We start from the raw sequence: 19,680 nt of genomic DNA, 5'->3' as shown, positions 1-19,680 counted from the left end.
ATGATCTAATATTTTAATAATAATGTCATTCATCGACTTTCAACCAGGGAAAATATATCATCTTGTTGCGGATAGATAATTTAGTGACTTGAAAAAAATGTTAACTATTTTTCTGTTAGGATTCAAATCATAAGTCAGTCAATTACTTCGAACGATTAAATTAGCTTTTTTCGTTTTTTTATTGGCGATGATACTATATCTAGTTAATGTTTAAGTATTTAAGTTGGAAATTTAAAATTAGTAAATTTTCGTTGCTTTTCATAGTCCTGTTGGAAAGAAAAGAGAAATAGTTTGGAATTGAACTGGACAGACAAGATGAAAAATGGACTGAAATATATTTACCGTTTGCCTTCTCATATGTTTCTGAATCTGTTATTTTATTCTTATTATTTTGATTGATAACTTCTACTCTGTTTTATTTAATTTTAATGATCCAATTTTATCACTTTCGTAATCTATATTCTAAACCTTATTTTTGTAAGTGCTGTCCATTTTTGTATAATTTATCATTTTTTTGTTCAGTTTTTTGTAGGATTGTAGTATTTTTTATTTTGTATTACACTTTACAAATTAAATCATGTTAATACGGTAAATGTAGAATGCATGCTGAATGCGCACAAATTCAAATTAGAAGCATTCGAAATTGTATCATTTTTATTTCAAGACCTTCCAAATGAGACAGCATTTTTAAGTGAAACATTCAAACTTCTATATATTTTAAATAAAAATGATTAAGATTGAAACGTTTAAAATTTTAAATTAAAATTCCTGATATTTTTGACTTGGAAAATTTTAGATTGAAATATTAAAAACAGTTTGATTTCAATTGCGAATATACCAAATTATACAATCTTATAGAAATCAAAGCCTTAATTTTCAAAGCATATGAAATTTTAATGTAATAAAATAAGTTTCAATTAAAACGCTTTAAATTGAATAAATTAGAATCTCAGGTCCTGTAAATTATACAATATCTGAAAAAAAATTGTTGTCTTCGATTTTACGGGGAAGTATACGGGAAGGTATGGGGGCCTGTCGAGAATTATCCAACGAAGAATTTCATATATCAAATATATGGGTATGACACCCCAAACACACCCCCACGAGTACCTTAAAACTACCCTTAAAAGAAAAAATGTCAATTTTTCATGAAATCAACATTTTAAGCACTGTATTCTTGTTTTTTTACTTGAAATTATTAATTTTGGTCTAGTGGAATATTTATTATCATTGGTTAATTAATTTTTAATTATTTGATCAAATGGAATTTGTTTAAATATTTTTTTCGAAATTTATTTTTTCCCTTGAAATTATTACTATTAGTCTAGTAGAATATTTAATAACATTGTTTAATTAATTTTCAATTGCTTAAACAAATGGAAATCGTTTAACTAATTTGTTTTTGAAAATTCGTTTTTTCCTAAAAATGATTACTAGTGTTCTAGTGGAATATTCATTAACATTAGTTCATTCATTTTCAATTATTTAAACAAATGGAATGTTTTATTTTTTTGTTTGCATTTTGGAGATACAGCAATAAATAAACAACATTTCATTCAATATGGATGTATTCCATAAAAAATTTCGAAAAAATCAAATCATTATCATTTAATGAAAAAACGGACATTTAGCAAAAAAAATGTCTGTCATACTGTGATATCGCGATTATCAATGTTGATTTTTTTGTAATAGAATTATTTTTTTATGAACAAATTTTATTCTTATTCAGCATCCCCATATTATTGGTAGCAATTCTTTTTTTTTCATAAAATTGAAATTTAGTTTATGTTACACACAGCCAATTTTAAAAACACATGAAATTTTAATCTCAAAATTTTTGGAATTGGCATCAAAGTTTATTTACTCGTAATCAAAATAATTATAATATCTCCTAAGAATTTTCTCAGTTTATTTTTTAATTGAAAATTGATTTTTTATCGCAATCCGCAGACAAACCTGTTCTAATTTTAGGTGTCATTTAGAAATCGTCAACTTCCACATCCATTTCTTCGAACCTGGATAACTTTGTTTAATCAAACTTTTTTGGCCTCAATTTACCAATGCTTCGGCTTGGTAATGAACTTTTGTTTCATGTTTAAATAGTGATTTCAATTTCGTAGAATATTGTTGGTTATCTGGTTTTGTACTGTCAGCCTTGAGTACATTTTTGATGCTTTGGTTATGTGTGGGGCATTTTTAAATAACTTTTCCAGTCCAAAGTGTTATTTTATTCATAAATTTTGACAATCTTCTTTTTATTATACATTACTCTTACTGTAGAACTAAGAACCTATTTTAATTGAGGTCCGATAATTTGACCAGGTTGGTCTTGAAACGTAACACTATGTTTTTATCTAGAAATATATTTAATAGATCTTTTTTAATGGTCTGGAAGTTATCGATGTATATGTTTGATTTTTCACATTCCAATGAAATATGTTAAATATATGGAATAAATAAGTTTAAGAAATAAGTATTATTATTGTAAGTATTAAACTTTCTAAAAATTAGACTGCAACCGACCTCGGTAAAATAAGGTGTAATCATCCTCATTCAGATTGTGATAAGATGACAGAAACAATTTGTGTGAACATCACTTGTAAACTTAATTCTAGCAATTATAACCTTCACTCAAAGAAATGTCTGGCTAAATCAACCAGAATTCTGGTTAAATATGGCCTTATTATTTTTTCTGGTTAGAGTAACCAGAAATCTGTTTAAATTAACTAGATTGTATGGTTACTTTAACCAAAATTCTGGTTATTACAACCAGAAAAAATAGTAAGGGCATATTTAACCAGACATTTTTTTGAGTGTTGGTATTCAGCCCTGAATTCAGCAATAGAATGATTATTATTTATTTAACAAGAGCAGATGACATGATCCATAAGTACAGCTGTGCGATTTTTGCTTAGGTCCTACACATGTGCGAAGATGTTGAAATATTATTAAACTAACTTAATTAACTAAGCTCACCCTACGGTGACATGATAATGGCTCAGACTTTAAGAATCCTGGACAGGTATAATATAGCGACAAGACACGGTTCTGCTGTGTTCGACGAATTGAACAATGCGATCCACAACGCACGATAGGCTTTAAGATCTACAGGTGAACCAAAGCAATCCGATCTTACGCCTCTCTAGATCGGGCATTTCGCTTGATTCTAGAAGATGAAATAGGTTCTCTCCAACTCCCTGTTTGCAGATTTAGGAGAACTGCCTCTTCACAAATCCAAAACTAAGATACCATATGGAGTATATATACCTAACTGATCGTATGAGACGAACCTGTACAAAAAGTCTGTCTCATTTAAAGGGAATCCCACATTGTCCCATTGGATCTATCCAGAGATAAGGTCACACTTCAAGCGAAGAAGTCTGCGCGAAGGACCCCGCAGCAAATGTACATGAAATGGCTTTCGGTCGATTTTGATTAAACTTCATAAAATTGTAGTTCTCAATGTCTCGATCAAAAGTGTTATGGGGCACAAAGTCCGCAAATGGACAGTTTTCGAGTTATAGAGGGTTAAACATCCAACCCCTTTAAGAAACATTACCAAATATCAAGAAAACTGCAGCTCTGCGAAAAAAATGTTCCCTATGAAACTTATTGAGCTCTAACGGGGAAATGCAAAGAGAGTCATGGCCTTAAGACACAGGTCATTTTTCAAGGTCATTCAATGTGAACTTGTCATTTTTTGCTAATATTCAGCCAATAAAGACAAGATATAAAGACTAAATCTCGCTCATGTCTTGCCTTCATTGCCTAGATAATGACTAAATCGCACTCATGACTTGCCTTCATTGGCCGTATATTGTCTAAATCAAGCTCATTTCATGCCTTCATTGGCTAGATATTGACAACATCCTGGACAAATCTTGCCTTCATTGGCTAGATAATGACTAAATCGCAATCATGATTTGCCTTCATTGGCTGGCTGTTGACTAAGTCATTCATTTCTTGCTTTTATGGGTTCCATATTGATTTCCTCTTCATATCTTGTCTTTGTTGGCTGAATATTAGCAATAAATGACAAGTTCACATTGAATGACCTTGAAAAATGACCTGTGTCTTAAGACCATGACTTTCTTTGCATTTCCCCGTTAGAGCCCAATAACTATCATAGGGAACATTTTTGTCGCAGAGCTGCAGTTTTCGAGATCTTTGGTAATGTTTCTTAAAAGGGTTGGATGTTTAACGCTCTATAACTCGAAAATTGATCATTTTCGGACTTTGTGCCCCATAACACTTTTAATCGAGACATTGAAAACTACAATTTTACGAAGTTTAATCAAAATCGACCGAAAGCCACTTCATGAACATTTGCTGCAGGGTCCTTTATTCAGGGCTAAGTAACTAATTAAGGCAGGAAGCAAGTAAGTCTAAGTAAACCTCCAAAATGGGTTTCGGGATTAGTTTAAATAATCTCTTCGTTGGACTGTAGACTACCAAGTCAAGTACAGGCGATCAGCCCTCGACCCTACACTGAAAGAAATGAATTGCTGGTACAGTCGTATTGTGCGTTAGATCAGCCATTGATATGTCTATTCCAGCCATACAGATTGCTGATCTAACCCACAATATAACTGTATCAGCAATTCATTTCTTTCAGTGTACACAACGAAAGCAGATGTTTAATCTGTAAAACCCAATTAAATTTTGCGCTGCCACACGAAAGTCTGTCATAGCCTGAAGGTGCTTCAGGCAAGATTTAGCAAGCCTTCCTTTACCCATACCCAACATCTTTTCTAACTAGTTTAGAGCCAAGTTTAGGATATCATGCGCAGTTGAGACTCGCCCAAGCTCTAGTCTAACGAGTACCCTGGAGTATATTCAGGAAGTTCCAAAACTCTCTTGAAGTAGGTGGTGTGAATTATCTCCACCTCCTCACAATATCCTATCTTCCAGGACCCTATAGCATAGAATAGAAAATTTGAGACAAGGTTCTGATACAAGATTTGTTTAGTGCGCTCAGATTTCGACTTAGATGCTCGGAAGACCTGCGGCGACGAAACTACAGAAATCTTTGCAGCAGCCACCCTTTTGATACAGGGCAGAGTGAAGATACCTGAGCTCCCGAATAACGTAACTAGGTTGTTGTATTCCCTAACTACCTCTAGCTGGTTTCCATCCAAAGTGAAATCCTGATTCGAAGGCTTCCTCTCTTATGGAAGACCAGGGTGTTCGCTTAAGAAGATGACTGATTTTACAATATTTAGCAAGAGCCTTTATTTTTCTCTAGAGATTGATAGGAAAGTCGAAAAGCAACACACTGTCATCAGGATAGGCCAATATAAAAACCCTAATCAAATTATCAGTTAAGATTCTCCTCAGGTAAATGCAAGTCGACATTTTTAAATAGATAAATGTTTTATTGACTTCAGCAGACTCTTTTTGTATAAACACTATTTATTTTTAGTCACATTTTGTGTTCATAATTAGTTAACTCTTCTACTTGTTTCAAATACATTAGTTTGCGCCAGACCTGGTATTGTGCCAAATGTAAAAAATATGAATAAATTAGGGCTTACATGAATGTTGATTATTCTGGGCAGGGGATGTTTGGTATTGGCTCCTCCTTCGATGGCAATACCCAAAATCGACTTGGTCTTCTTGACAGTGATTCTTAGGTTACCCTGATGATCTGGAACAACTAGAGCCGCATCTTCTTCTCGTCTTTCAGACAAATCACCTCTAGCTAATCTTTGGGCACTGTGGTGTCTTCGAGGTGGTCCTCCTGAACCGGCACTTCCGGTAGTTCCACTTCCTGAACCATTTTCGTCGAGGAGCTGAGCTCCCTGCATGTCGAAGCTGCGAGATAACTTGTGCGCGAGTTCCTGGAAGGAGCAAAACTTTATTGAACTTTTTCTTATCAATTCTCATCTTTGATAACAATTTTTTTACCGTCACAGCGGTTATACTTTCCTCGCACTCTCTTCTTCAAAGTTCACGTTTCTTTAGACTATCAACAGCTATTCAATTTTTTGATTAGCTTACTATATTCAGTGAAGTTTTATCCAGTGACACTGACGTATTTGTAGGCATACACATAAAACTCAATTAATGTTAAGTTCAATTACACCCGAAGAAAGATTTATTTAACGACTTTTGATATTTTTATTAGGTTCCTTATTTCAGACACACATGAACTTTCTATTAATGAGCCTATTATCATATTATTAAGCTTTCTAGAATCTATGTAAATATATGCTGTATTGAATTTAAAAAATATTTACTTTTTGATCAAGAATTTTATGATTGAGTAACAAGATGCAGATTTCGAGTGCTATTTTAAAATCTGTTTCCGTATTTCTAAAGTTTGTGTTCCTGCTATGAAAATTAGATACATTTCCTCCAATCACGGAAATGATGGTCAAAGTAGAAAATTGTTTTATGGTAGGCGTCAAACATCTTTGCAGTGGATGAAAGAAATGTCTATGGGCATATATAACGTAACTCAGGAAAGTGTCCTTTTTACGAAAAATTACTTATTTGTATTTGAATACGTGTATATAATCTTTCTAGTTAAGAATTGAAAGAAAGTATTTCATAAATATGTAAAAAATATGAAATCAATTTCAAAACGATATAAGTAGCATGACCGTAATAGAAAACCTGCTTCGATTTTGATAAAACTTTATTCTATGAATTTTTTTCGCTTCCAGTTATGACTAAAGTTTCTTTACAGTTTTTGAAAGAAAGGGAAAGTTTCCGCTTCCAATTCATTTTTGAAAATAGTATCATTTCTGTTTCAAAGGCTCGTTAATATAAACAGTTTTTTTTAAATTATCACGTTTTTTAAAAATATTTTTCTAAAATTTTCTAAAAACAATTAGACTTAAGCCTAGTTTATAATGTACTAAGAATAAGAAATACAATCTTGTATAAAATAATTTCTTTGAGACTCCTAAATACATTCTTTATTTAAAAATAGTATTTTTGATAAAATGCTTTATAAACTCAAAAACAGTTTAAAATGTATAGGTAATTTGAAAACACGTGTTTTTATATAAAATTTCAATACCACTTTCAGAATGCACAGAAAAGGTTTCACCGTAGGCTGAACCAAGTTTAAATGAAAACTCAAGTAAATAAGGTTTTTTGGATGTTTATGGTAATATGGCATCCCACGAACAGTTTAAGATGAAAATTAAAATTGTTGGTAGGGTCATCTTTGTATTTAATTACCAAGAAATCAAGAAATTTTAATCAGAGTAGATGGTAAATATGGGTTAACATTTTTCTTAATAGATTTTTTTGTTGAATGTGGTTGTCTGTCACCCAGATTTTTGTAATTAATTGCTAAGAAATGAAGAAATTTTCATAAGATTATATTAAGCATACTCGATAACTTTCTTTCATAAAATAATCAGAGATGTTGTTTTTGAAATAGTTGATTTTTTTATTTACTGAAATAGAAACAATTCTTCACATTTAATTGAAAACTGTATTATTGGTATATCTTTGATACCATCATGATATTTGATTTATTGAGTATAAATATCAACAAAGAATAGTTTTTTACGGGCATTTTTAAAAGTATATTACTGATATTTTACTAAAAGTTGCAATAAAATTATATATTGTCACGACAAAATATTTTGTTTTACCTACATTTTGTAATTCGAAATTCATTAGGCACAAACCTGATCTTTTTCAAAAGCACCTTACCGACGATTTTCATTTTCATCTTGAAATATGCGTGGGGTGACAGACAAAGCCATATTTACCATATAACCTTAAATAATTTCTTAATTTTTCAGTAATTAAATCAAATTTTTCAAAAGTCCTCTTCCAGACAGCAACCCATTATTATGTCTGATTTCATTTCAAAATTTTAATGGAATTCCATATTACCATAACCAATCAAAAAATCCAATCTAGTTGGAACTTTGATTAAAATTTGGTTCAACCCCATCGTGGTTTTTCATCAAGATAATATAAAACAAGTTTTTTGAAACGTTATTTGTTCTGATTGCAATTTTTTGATTGATTTTAGCATATAAACGAGGATTTTTAACTAAATGTAAATTTTTCTAAATGTTTATTACTGTTGAAATTATCATAATTTTGTTAAAAGTTTGAAAAATAAGAAGCAGTCTTTGGAAAATAATAAAATAAAAAAAATATTTTGAAGGCTAAAAAATTTTTTGTCATGAATATTTTGTTATTGTATATTATATCACAACTATCGTGAGTATCAAAAAAATTTGTTATCGAAATGGAAACAGTTCGATCTTCACGGTTATGTTTTTTTGTAAAGCTCAATTGGTAAAATTTGAGTAAATTACATTAAGAAGGTTATGTTACTTAAACATTAATTACAAAACTTACAAAATTTATACAAAGATGCCCAAGTCAATTAAAATAAATCTTTTCGTTGAGCGTATTGAAGGAAATCGCGATGGATTTTTTCTATTTTAACCCTTTCGCTTACCTTATCTTATGCATATGTTATGAAAAAACTCGTGTTAGTTTACTTAAAATGCATTAACCTATTATGGACCTAAATGATTCAAATAAATTTTTGTTATCAGAAGTTCTTACTCTTTATTGATTATGATATACATATGTGGCACTGTTGTTTTTATACTTTAAAATCTGTTTACATTTTTTTCAAAAGAGTGAATGAGATATTTACTTCAAATCTAAGTTAGTTCAAATCAACTTATGGAGAAGCCCAATTTTTTGTTACTAATTTAATTAGTTATGATTTAACTAATTATTAATCAAACTTAACAACTAAGGCAAACTTAATTCTTATTTAAGTTTCAGTAACTGGATTCGTTAAATAACAATAGGTTTTGTTAATTAGCTAGAAAACTAGTTGAATTATTTTTACTAATGCAGGATTTCTACAGAACCTGGAAAACCTGGCATTTTGATAAAGAAGCTGGAAACCTTGAAAAAGTTCTGGAATTTTAAAAAAGAGCCTGGACATTTTTATTTCTATTTCTTTTTGAAGTTTTAATAATTATTTTTGCATTTTTCTATTTATTTTACAAAGTCAGGTTAATACTAATTAATTAAGTTAGGGTCTAATGATTTAAATGAGCGCGGGAACCTATTACTTTCTTTCTAGTACATATTAATAATTTATTTTAATATTAACATTTTTGATAATATTAACTTCATCTTTTTTTCTCATAATATCAGAAAAGTTGATAAAATTCGGCTTTTATTAAGCAAAAGGATGTCAAATTTAAATGTTTTTGAAAAATCGGAATAACTTTCGAAATATTTAACATCTTTTATAGTTCTTTGGCTAATTTGAAAGTTAAGTCGCCATTGTATTTTTCTAAATTGCTAAGTAATTTTGAAAAAACTTTCCGTAGGGCTCACCCTAGGTTTCGAACTTGGTCCAAAAAGAACTTAAATTTGTAACAAAAAAGTTGGAAAAATGTCAATATTCTTTGTTAGAAAAAACCATATTATTGTAAATATATAAAGCATAGAACCATAAAGTTTCTATAAAAGTCCCTAAAAATATATAGTTATTTAATTTTTTTTTATTTGCCTACATATAAGATGTTTTCAATTTTTCCCAACATTTTGTTACAAATTTAGGTTCTTGTACTGTGACAGGAAATTTGTTTAGATTCATGCCTGACTCTTGCAATACCGTGGAAGAATATATTTACAATGATCCCAGAAAACTTAAAAAATATTGATTATTACGGAAGTTATTGAAAATTTCAAAAAACATTGTAAAATACACTATTTTTGCATTATCTATTTAAAAGTTAATAAATTGGCTTCATTCTGGGCTTATTTAAACACTGAGGTTTCACCCTACCGCAGAATGTATGGACGTAATTCTACAAATATTTCAAAAATTTAGTAAAATAATGCGGGGACTTGCCTATAAAATAAGCAAAGAACTTTGAAAGTTGTAAGTATTAAAAGAGTTATTCCAATTTATCTAAAATATCATTGCTTAACGTTTTTTGCAATATTATTGAAAAATGTTGAAATTTGGCTTTGAACTTGAGCTTATTAGATGCAGAATTTTATTACCTTTCGCGCTATAATGAGGAAAACAAAAGTATGTTAATATTATAAAAATTAAGGCGCTTTGCAAAAACTCAAAAACACGACATTTCCATCGGTAGTGTATAAGTATTTTTTAGGAAATTATATTGCAAACAGTTTATTCTTACAATTATTCTTGAAAACTTATTTGAGTTCAAATTTTAAATTGAATTTAAAAAATGTTATCCTGGACATTTTTTACAAAAGTTGACTTGGAAAACCAGAAAATTTGCTAGAAATCTGAAATTCGACTTCTGTAACAACCCTGTAATGTTTCGTTACAAAATTCTACTGACCAGTGCAATTTAAATCATTTTGGAACCAAAAAGATATTAGCCATAAATTTAAATGAAAATTAGTAAAACTTTACTAATTCAAATTCAGACTTAGTTTTTATTTTGTGTATGCGAAAGGGTTATAATGAATATCTAAAAATTCTTAGTTACTCCATAACTCTTGTGGACTTTATAATCCATAAAAAAGGAAGGTGATGCAAGTTGCATGACCGCTGTCACGTAAATACGCAAGAAGTACGTATTCCACGCACAGTAAATATACATATACGTGTATGTATAGAATAGAATGATTGACTAATTAATTAATTATTTAATAATATGTGAAAGATAAGTTTCATGCTTGCTGATAGGCTAGTAGTGGTGGGGTGTTGGTGGTGCTCGGAGAGTGGTGGTGGTGTTTTCTATTGTACACGTCACAACGAGTTTCGACACTTCAAAAATATTCAAAATCTATATTTTTATATTAGCATAATTTTATATTCTTACTTGTTGACATTTTTATCATTTCCAGCTGTTCTTGTTTAAATCAGAAAGTCTAACTAATTTCTTTTCTCTCATTGCGAACAAAATTCCATTTTCAGCTCCAAGTTAGCTCGAAAGTGAGCTGCGAATATATATGAATCAAATTTATCGAAATCTGAATACACGACCGAGATCCGAGGTCTCGGTCGGCAGGCTTGGAAATCGAGTTAATTACGAAGTTCGCGGCTCGTTTCTTTCGATTTTCGAGGAGTGAAATGTGAAGAAAGGTGAAAGTGTAACAGATAGATGCACGCTGGATCGTGCATCGCGAGTAGTTCAGAATCGCGCGAGTCCGGACAATGATCTCTTCTCTTGGCGAAAGAGTCACGTCCGCTTCAAGAATTTCACTTCCGCTCTCAGGAGACGCCTCCCCAAAGTCAGGGATGCCAGATTCGAAACCAATAAGTGTATTAAGAAAAGTTGTATAAATAATTAAATAAATGTAAATACTTGTTTTCTTTTTCTATGAAAATTATTCTAAAATGTAGTGAATAGCAATTTTATACCTGAAAGTGAATAAAAGGAAAGTTAAAAGTAAAAAAGAAAATTTTAAATATAATACAAGAGGTAGGAAAATGTACTTACATGAGTACTTGGGTGGCTCAGAAGAAACTGAAGTTCAAATTTCATTTGGGATAATGTCTCATTTTTTGAGGTCCCCAAAAAAAGTAAATCCTGTATTTTTAACAGGAAAATTCAATGGGAAACACCCTTTTTTTACAAATATGAGATTAGAAGGTGTAAATTTCAATAAAACGAGTAAAAAAACATATACTTCTTAAAATCACTTCCCTGAATGTGAATTATACATTATTTTTTATTTTTACCCCCAACCCCGTCTAGAATGCCCTAAAAATCACAATTTTTTATTAATTATTAATTGCTTAAACATTTCCTTTTTTACAATTCATGTTTAATTAGAACAGTCGATTAAATTTGTTGATGATTCTTTAAATAACTTTTTGTTCTTTAAATCTAATTTCTGACTGGAATAATATAGAAAAATGTAGTTTTTTTCTAAAACGTGTTAAAATTTTTTAACATTTATTAATAATTTTTTAAACAATTTTGATTTTTTTGATTGGCTTAAGTCAAAGATCAGCGCGATCGATTTATATTGTCCTTAATTATTTGAATAATTTTTCATTGTTGAAACTCACTTTTGGCTAAAATAATGTGTAAAACTCCAGTTTTATTCTAAGTTTTCAACAATTCTCATCAACTCTTGTTATGTTGACACTGCTCATTACCTAACATTAATTTTTAAACAATTTTCATTAGTTTATATTTTTTTTTGGCAAATTATCAAAAATGTATATCTTCTTTGAGTGACTTGAACTATTTAATTCAAATGGAAAATCGAAGCAGGATTAACTAATTAGTTCATGTCATTTAAAAAAAGTGAAAAAAAATGTTGCCTAAAAAAGTTTAAAAAAAATTATAAATTATTTAAACTATAATTTTTTAATAAAAAGTATCAACATACGAGATAATAAAAAAAGATTTTACTTTTCAAAAGCTATACTTTTTTGCCTTTTGTGAATCAAAAATTACATTTTATCAATGACAAATTATAGAAGCAATTAAAAATAAAGTAAATTTATTGTTTTGTTTTTCGGTTTAAGCTAATTAGTTCATATTACATAAAGAAGGTGTAAATTTAGGATATTTTTTTCGAAAAAAATGGTTTAAGTAATGGTGGACAGGTCGTGAAAATACAACAGATACCAGAAGTGTATCAAATTTGTTAAACATTTGGTAAAAAAATGACATGTTTTTGCTTCATTCGAGTCAAAAATGAAATTTAAGCGATGCAAAATTAAATCGGTCGTACTGATAAATGCGATAAATTGCGAAGTAAGATTTTTTTAAACAATTAATTAATACCGCAAAATACTTGTACAGAGAAAGATCGGGACTATTTCGTTGCAGCTCATTTCTTATGTTCTTAAAATAAGATTTTTTTCTTCTCAAAATGAGAAGTGATTTTAAAAAGTTTCTGTAATTTGCACTCATTTTATTAAGTGGGCGAACTCCCAAAAAGTTGTTTGACATTCAAAGAAATGTCTGGTTAAATGAATCAGAATTTCTGGTTAATTTAATCAGAACTCTGGTTAATCTAAGCAGAAAAAATAGTAAAGGCATATTTAATCAAAATTCTGGTAAATTTAATTAGAAATTTTTTTGCGAGGATAGAATAAAAAGAATGATAGATTTACATTGTTTGAGAACCTCATAAAGTGGGACCTCATCCCAAACAAAATTCCAAATTTGTTTCCTGGACCATCCTGATGAGTACTTTAATAATAAGACTCAATTCACATATTCTATTTTTACTATTCTAAATACTATTTGCAATTTATCTATAAACTATTTTTATTGCGTTATCCTACTGCCTAGTGTAATTTTCAAACCCTATTTAAAAAACTCACTAATGCTATAATACTTCTAGACTAATATTTTAACTACGATTACAAGCTACTATAATATTTTTTCGGAAAATGTTTCTCACCGCGAGATAACAGAATCCTGAACTCTGGAAATATTTTAGGACGCAATATTTAAATTGTGCGTTTGGCAACCCTGCTTGTTGAGATTCATCCCTTGATAATGTTGCAGTTTACGGTATGCGCGGCAGACTTTTGGAATAATCAAAAAATTTAGACTTCATTGTTCGATGTGAGTTGTGATCGTGCATGCTAAGACATCTATGTAGAAAATCGTGCTTGAAGAGTACAAGAACAATGAAAAAAGGAGCATGTGCAAGACATCTAAGAAAAACACGTACACACGCTATTGACTATTCGCTACCTCTAGTACAGCATTTTTGAATAAATTATTGCATTATGCTTGAGTTATGTGAGATAGAAAACTAATTAATCATGCCAATAAAGAGTGCCACTCATATGATGATCCTGTCGAATCAATTGTTTTGGTTATGTTTAACGTCTCTAACTTATTGTTAGTTATATTTTTGTCATTTATATTGTGACCAAATAATTATTTTTGGTTCTATATTGTACTCATCATGCATTGTTATTAGTTTTCGTTACATTTTATTCGTGTAACCAAAATCTAACAATATTGCAGAATTTTTATTATAGTGCCACAGGACTTTTATGTTTCAATAATTTTTTATAGCTTGTGCAACGTAGGTACTATCAATAACGGCACACTTTTCCAAGAAGATATAAAAAATATATACATTTTTACATAGAAAAAAGCTAAGCTTACTTTTGCTGCATTTTTTTCAGGTCTTACTTCAGCAATTGTCGGAGCAACTTCCTATAATTATCCTTTTTTTAAAAACTCAATCTAAGTCTTATTTGACCACTCAGAAAACTTTGTTTTCAAACAAAAGCATCATCCTATTATCTGTTTTGTTTTGGACACAGAGTAATTATTATTACTCAATACTTTGATTTCCTTGAATATCTTTTTTTCATTAACAGAATTATCTGTCTGCAAGATTAGATGAAGTTTTTCGCTAAATGATAATTTTTGTTTTCAAAAGTCTTTTTAGATAAAGGAAAATTTTTTTAACTTTCAATGTAAGACAAATGTCCATTTGTGGCAAGATTCATCCTTTAGACACAAGAGGACATTTCTCTGAGTGACTCAATTGAGTGTCCACATCCGACTTAAAATGAGCCCAGGTTTTCTCTATGTATTCTTATTACATCAGATTTTTTCAAGTGAAATTTGTTGTGTCCATTTTGGAAATACTTCAATATAACAGTAGATTGTGTAGTCGGATTATGTACCAAAATCAGGGCACAAAAAACTACAAAAATCTAAATTACATTTCCAAAGCTCCTTTCCGGCTCATTAGAGACAAATATATGACAAAATAAAATGTTGATATCAGAAATTTTTTTTTAAATTTGTGATTTTTTTGTTTGGGTTCATTACCGTTGCTACCTGGAAAATGTAATAATCTGACTGGATTGTTTCAGACTCAACCACATGTTTTACTTTATTTTTTGTTTTTGAGGCGGCCTAAAATTTGTGATTTGTTACGCGGATTTATCACATAAAGTTGCAAATAAAAAAATTTTATGTTTCAGAATTCTCGATAAAGCTCAGAATAACGAATACACACTAAATCTGATGGGATCAATTTTATACGCACAGAATAATCCATCAATGCAACAGTCTTTTGTTTCTTTGTATTTGTGTTGAGTTTCGCGTCAATTGAAATGAGTTACAACACTACAAAATTTGAATTTTTTGTAGTAAAAACACTTTTGAAATAATTATACGCATATGTAAGTAGTAGGAGAAACCATTTATAAAAGTATCATCTGCTGATTGCACATTAAAAGTACACTAATTCCGAAATTTGTTTGAAAGATTCTGAAATGAAATATGTACAAAAAAGTCGTAAGTAGTCAAAAATCATGACTTAAAATATTTTATGTATTTAAATTTAAGGGGGTAGTACAGGAACTTTTTTCAAAAAATCGATTTTCCAAAAATAACGAAATTTTTGTATTGAATATATGTAGAAATGCTGTGGAAGTTTTTATTTTAGTCGAAAAATTGAGGATCATGTCAATACATCATAATTTTTTCGAAGTATTTTAGAAAATAAAACTGAACGCGTTTTTCTCTAAACAACGTTTTTCGACCTGGTTGACATGATTAAAAAAAAAACTACTGGACCGATCGGGATGAAAATTTCACAACTTATTTTGCACATGTGTGCTTATTGTCATGACCGCCAGAATTATTATTGATTAATATTTAACCCTTTTTTAAACAATTTATTGTAACAAAAAGTTTCAAAATTTTCAAATCCGACATTTTGAATGATTTTTTTCGGATTTTAATTTTTGCAGTCCCGCGACCATAACTGCAACTCTACTCTTCAACAATATTGCGAATTTTGTTTATTTTCGATGCTTAGAGATGGAGATATGTCAAACAGATTTTAGCAAGGCTAACTTATGAAAACAAAATTCTTAAAAAAAACACCAAAGTTCCTGTACTAACCCCTTAATTACAATTTCAGTTGTGTAAGATGTAAGTGCTTTGTTTTAGAGTATTTTCTATCGATTAATAAATCGTTCGCAAAAATAAAAATTCAAGTACTAAACATATTCATTTATTAAAAAAATTGATTTCCCACCAAAGTAACATAAAATTCGTTATTATTCGTTATTTTGAACTTCAACGTGCATGCGCCAACATAAGATATAATTTTTTATAGGGGATCGGCGAACCAAAATACAATTTTTGGACCCTCTCTGAATTTGAAAAAATATACTTTCTCATATTATGTAATTTAAACGTAAATTTTGTAACAACTTTGCATATTTTTAACTTCTGCCATTAAACATTTATTTTATGAAATGAAGCATTATTAATTAACTGCTTCCGCAGATGAAAAATAAGTTGCAAAGTTTTTCCTTTTTTGATATATTTTCATTTTTAAATTATTTTGTAAATAATTTATATATGATTTATATAAGAAAATTCGTATCGAATAATATTGACATCTTATTCATTGTTAGCTTATTAAATAAAGTAAAATTTTAATTTAAAAATTAAAAAATTCGAAAGACAATAATTTTAATACTAGGATGGTCCAAAAAAATATACTTGAGATTTTTGATGATCTATCCCCCCCCCCCCCCAATTAATTCTATTCCCGGAAAAATAACTTTTTTTTAATTCATCGACATTAATCAGTGCACTGGGCTTTTAAAATTAACATGATATTTTAAATGCAAAATAGCAGTCTTATGTGAAATCCATGCTGAAGACGGTATTTTGTGGAATTTTTTCAACAATAATTATTCGTATTCAATAAGTGACAAGTTTCCACGTATGTTTCAACTAATTCTTAATTATATAAAGAATTATTATATATGAAAACAATTTTTTTTCCTGTTAATCGTGAAAAAGTTATTATTTGATTAAATTAATTATACAAATAATTAATATTGAGAGTATCATATTTTTATAGGATGCTTGGCAATTATTTAAACAGTTTTACTCTTATGGAACAATTTTTATCACTGTATTCCTTGAAAAGTTTATATTTTTGGGAATTAATGACGAAGTTAATTAATATTCAAAGTGCTATTTTTGTGAAAGATAGTTTGAAATTATTTTAAAAATTTTCATTCATTTAAACAACAATAATTTCCTAAACAAAAATTGTTACACTAAACATTCATCAATTTTGACAATAATTCCAGACAATGCTAGCTTTTCACAATTTGGTGGAAAAAAACAAACTATATAAATAAAAATTGTTAACAAAATTGCAAAATATTAAAAAAAATGTTATTCTTGACATGTATCAACTGTATTTTTTATTCCGAAAAATAGTGACTTCACGATTTACTGTAAACAAAATTGTTTAAAGAAATAACCATTTGTTAGGAAATTGAAAATAATTTTAAATATACTTAAACTTTACATAAAGTGGCTATTTCGCATTGTTCGGGGCATTTTCCGGGCACAGCACAAGGCTGTTTAATGGGTAAAAATTAAAAGTTATTGGGTGGAAATTATTCCTTGAATATTTCTTCAGAAGTAACTAAACTTTCATTTAGAGAAAGTCAATAAAAAGTACTTATTTTTTCCACTTTTTTGAAAACTGAGTATTTAACATTTACATAAAATCCGATGGTAATTTCGAAAGCCCGTGGTCACGGATTAACGTTGGTCGATTAAAAAAAAGGAACTCTTTTTTCCAAAAACAAACAAATTGGGGGACCGACAACAAAAAATGAAAGATAAAATTTTAAAATTTATAAATTTTGGAACTTCCTATTCAACACACTCTACAATTAGATTGCTTATTGTTCCCGGGACAAAAATTTCCCCGATAATTTTCTAAAAAATTTCTGTGACACTTTCTTCTAAACTTTACGCCCTTCAATTAAAAAAAGGATTTACCCTTCTTTATCATCCCTTACTTGTTCGACTTTCCCAATTTAATTAATTTCTTCACTCTCTTTTTCTTGTTCTCTCAAATTGCAATTAATTGATGATTTACAAAAAGAAAAATCCGTAGAATACACGATAGTGTATAATACATTGCAAGTGCATCAAATAGATCGTTAGAAGGAAAATCGCCCGAAGAGAAAAATCGCGATGAGTATGATTGATTTCCGTGAGTACGATCAGGCAGTAGCAAATGATGCTGTAGGTGGTCCCAGCTTATGTGTATAAGAAAAGAAGATTGTGCGGGAGCTTTGGAGAAACTTACGAGGGGCCTGGCGCCCCAGTACCAGGATTTCACACGTTGAGTGAGGCCACCAAGTAGGTGAGACCTCCAACCACCGAAACCTCCCCCACTCTCCGAGTTCCTCTCCTCCCTTCCTTCTTCATCATCCACAGTATCGCGATCACGATCTCTCCTCCTTCCGTTACCGATCATCTCGGCGTCGCTACCATCGCAACCTCCGTCGCTCTCCTAATCCCCATAAACGGCCCCCAAAACAAAAACACGGAATCCTCATTAGTAGACCTCCACTTTTTGTCAACTTTTTTTTTTACTCTAATTGGGCGAATGCGATGCCGAACTCACAAAAAATTCACCCAACGGATGTTTTTCATTCCTCACCTTGATATATAAATTAACAATTCACTGTATTAGAATAATGCTAGAAAGTTTGCTATTTTATTTAAGTTTTCTCAATTTTTCACTTAAAGCGAGGTAATAATTAATCAAAGTTTACAAAAATAATTGAATCATAAATAATCATAAATTGTTTAAAAAATTATGTTTGTTAACTTTGATTAATTATTACCTCGATCTAACTGAACAGTTGAAGAAAAGTTGAAAAGTTCAGGTAAAATACGACTTTATACCTCTATTCAAAGAGAAAAATGATAATAAACAATAATGGTTTAAAACAGTTTTAAGCATCTGATTTCAGTATATAGTAACATTACATATATTAAAATACATTTTGTACCTAAAAAATCGCAAAAAAGGAACTAACGCCAAAAACTTCATGAGATTTGTGGAACCTCTAGAATCTTTTTTAAAAAAACCTATCTTTTCTCCATTGTTTTTAGGCTTAAAAGAAAGCTACAATATTTTCCTTTTAGAACCTTAAATTCATTTTTATAGAAATATTAGTACTATCCGAATTTTTAACCGCAAGGTTCTTAAAGGAAAAAAGCTCTGCCTTCTTTTAAACAAGTTCAAATAGTCAAAAAGTTCACCATCTCGATTTTGGTAATAATTTGTAGCAGAAAATATTTTTTTATTCATATATTAAAATAGTTACAAATCATCGTAATCGATGGTACTCATAAAAAGCCCAAAAAGTTCACCACCTAGCCATAAACTGACAGCAAATTCTTGAAAAAGTTATTTAGTATTTTTTTATTTAATAAAAAAATGACAGCTCTCCAGGAGGATGCAGAAGGTTATACTTGACTAATTTGTTTATGAACAAATAAGTGGACAAACATCTTCACAGTGATTTATTGTGATTTAATTTTTGCTTTATTTGAAACGTTTTTAAACAAAAGCAGTATTTGCACTGGAATTAATCAAATTTAATAAATTGACTATAAAATATTAATTATTGACACCCACTTATTATATTTGGTCATCCAAACACATTGATGATAAAAAAAAAACTAATTAACAAATGTCCCGAGTAAAAATTCTTCGCCTTGAGTTCGAATTGAATTGCTCCCAATCAAGACATGTTGAAGTCGAAAAGTTTGAATTGAGCATGTCTCAGTTTTGAGACGGAACCAGACTTCAATTTATGCCTTTGAGGCAAGTTTTTATGTCTTGAAGATATAAATTTCTCTCTTGAGTCTTGAGAGATCAAACAATCTTGTATAT

The 19,680-nt window shown here is 29.7% G+C and overlaps 1 protein-coding gene across 1 annotated transcript in view; it reads right to left on the bottom strand.

Moving 5' to 3' along the window:
• Positions 1 to 19,680, bottom strand: part of LOC117167279 (whirlin-like) — a 208,381-nt gene that overhangs the window by 11,172 nt on the left and 177,529 nt on the right. The window contains exons 12-13 of the mRNA XM_033352095.1: positions 18,079 to 18,285; positions 5,535 to 5,840 (exon numbers count right to left, since the gene is read on the bottom strand). Coding sequence (XP_033207986.1) covers positions 5,535 to 5,840; positions 18,079 to 18,285 — 513 coding nt within the window. The remainder of the gene's footprint in view (positions 1 to 5,534; positions 5,841 to 18,078; positions 18,286 to 19,680) is intronic.

This window comes from Belonocnema kinseyi, chromosome 2, assembly GCF_010883055.1.
Source record: "Belonocnema kinseyi isolate 2016_QV_RU_SX_M_011 chromosome 2, B_treatae_v1, whole genome shotgun sequence".
NCBI lineage: Eukaryota > Metazoa > Arthropoda > Insecta > Hymenoptera > Cynipidae > Belonocnema > Belonocnema kinseyi.
The sequence above is the reverse complement of the archived record's forward strand: the minus strand, read 5'-3'. Positions and strand labels throughout refer to the sequence as shown.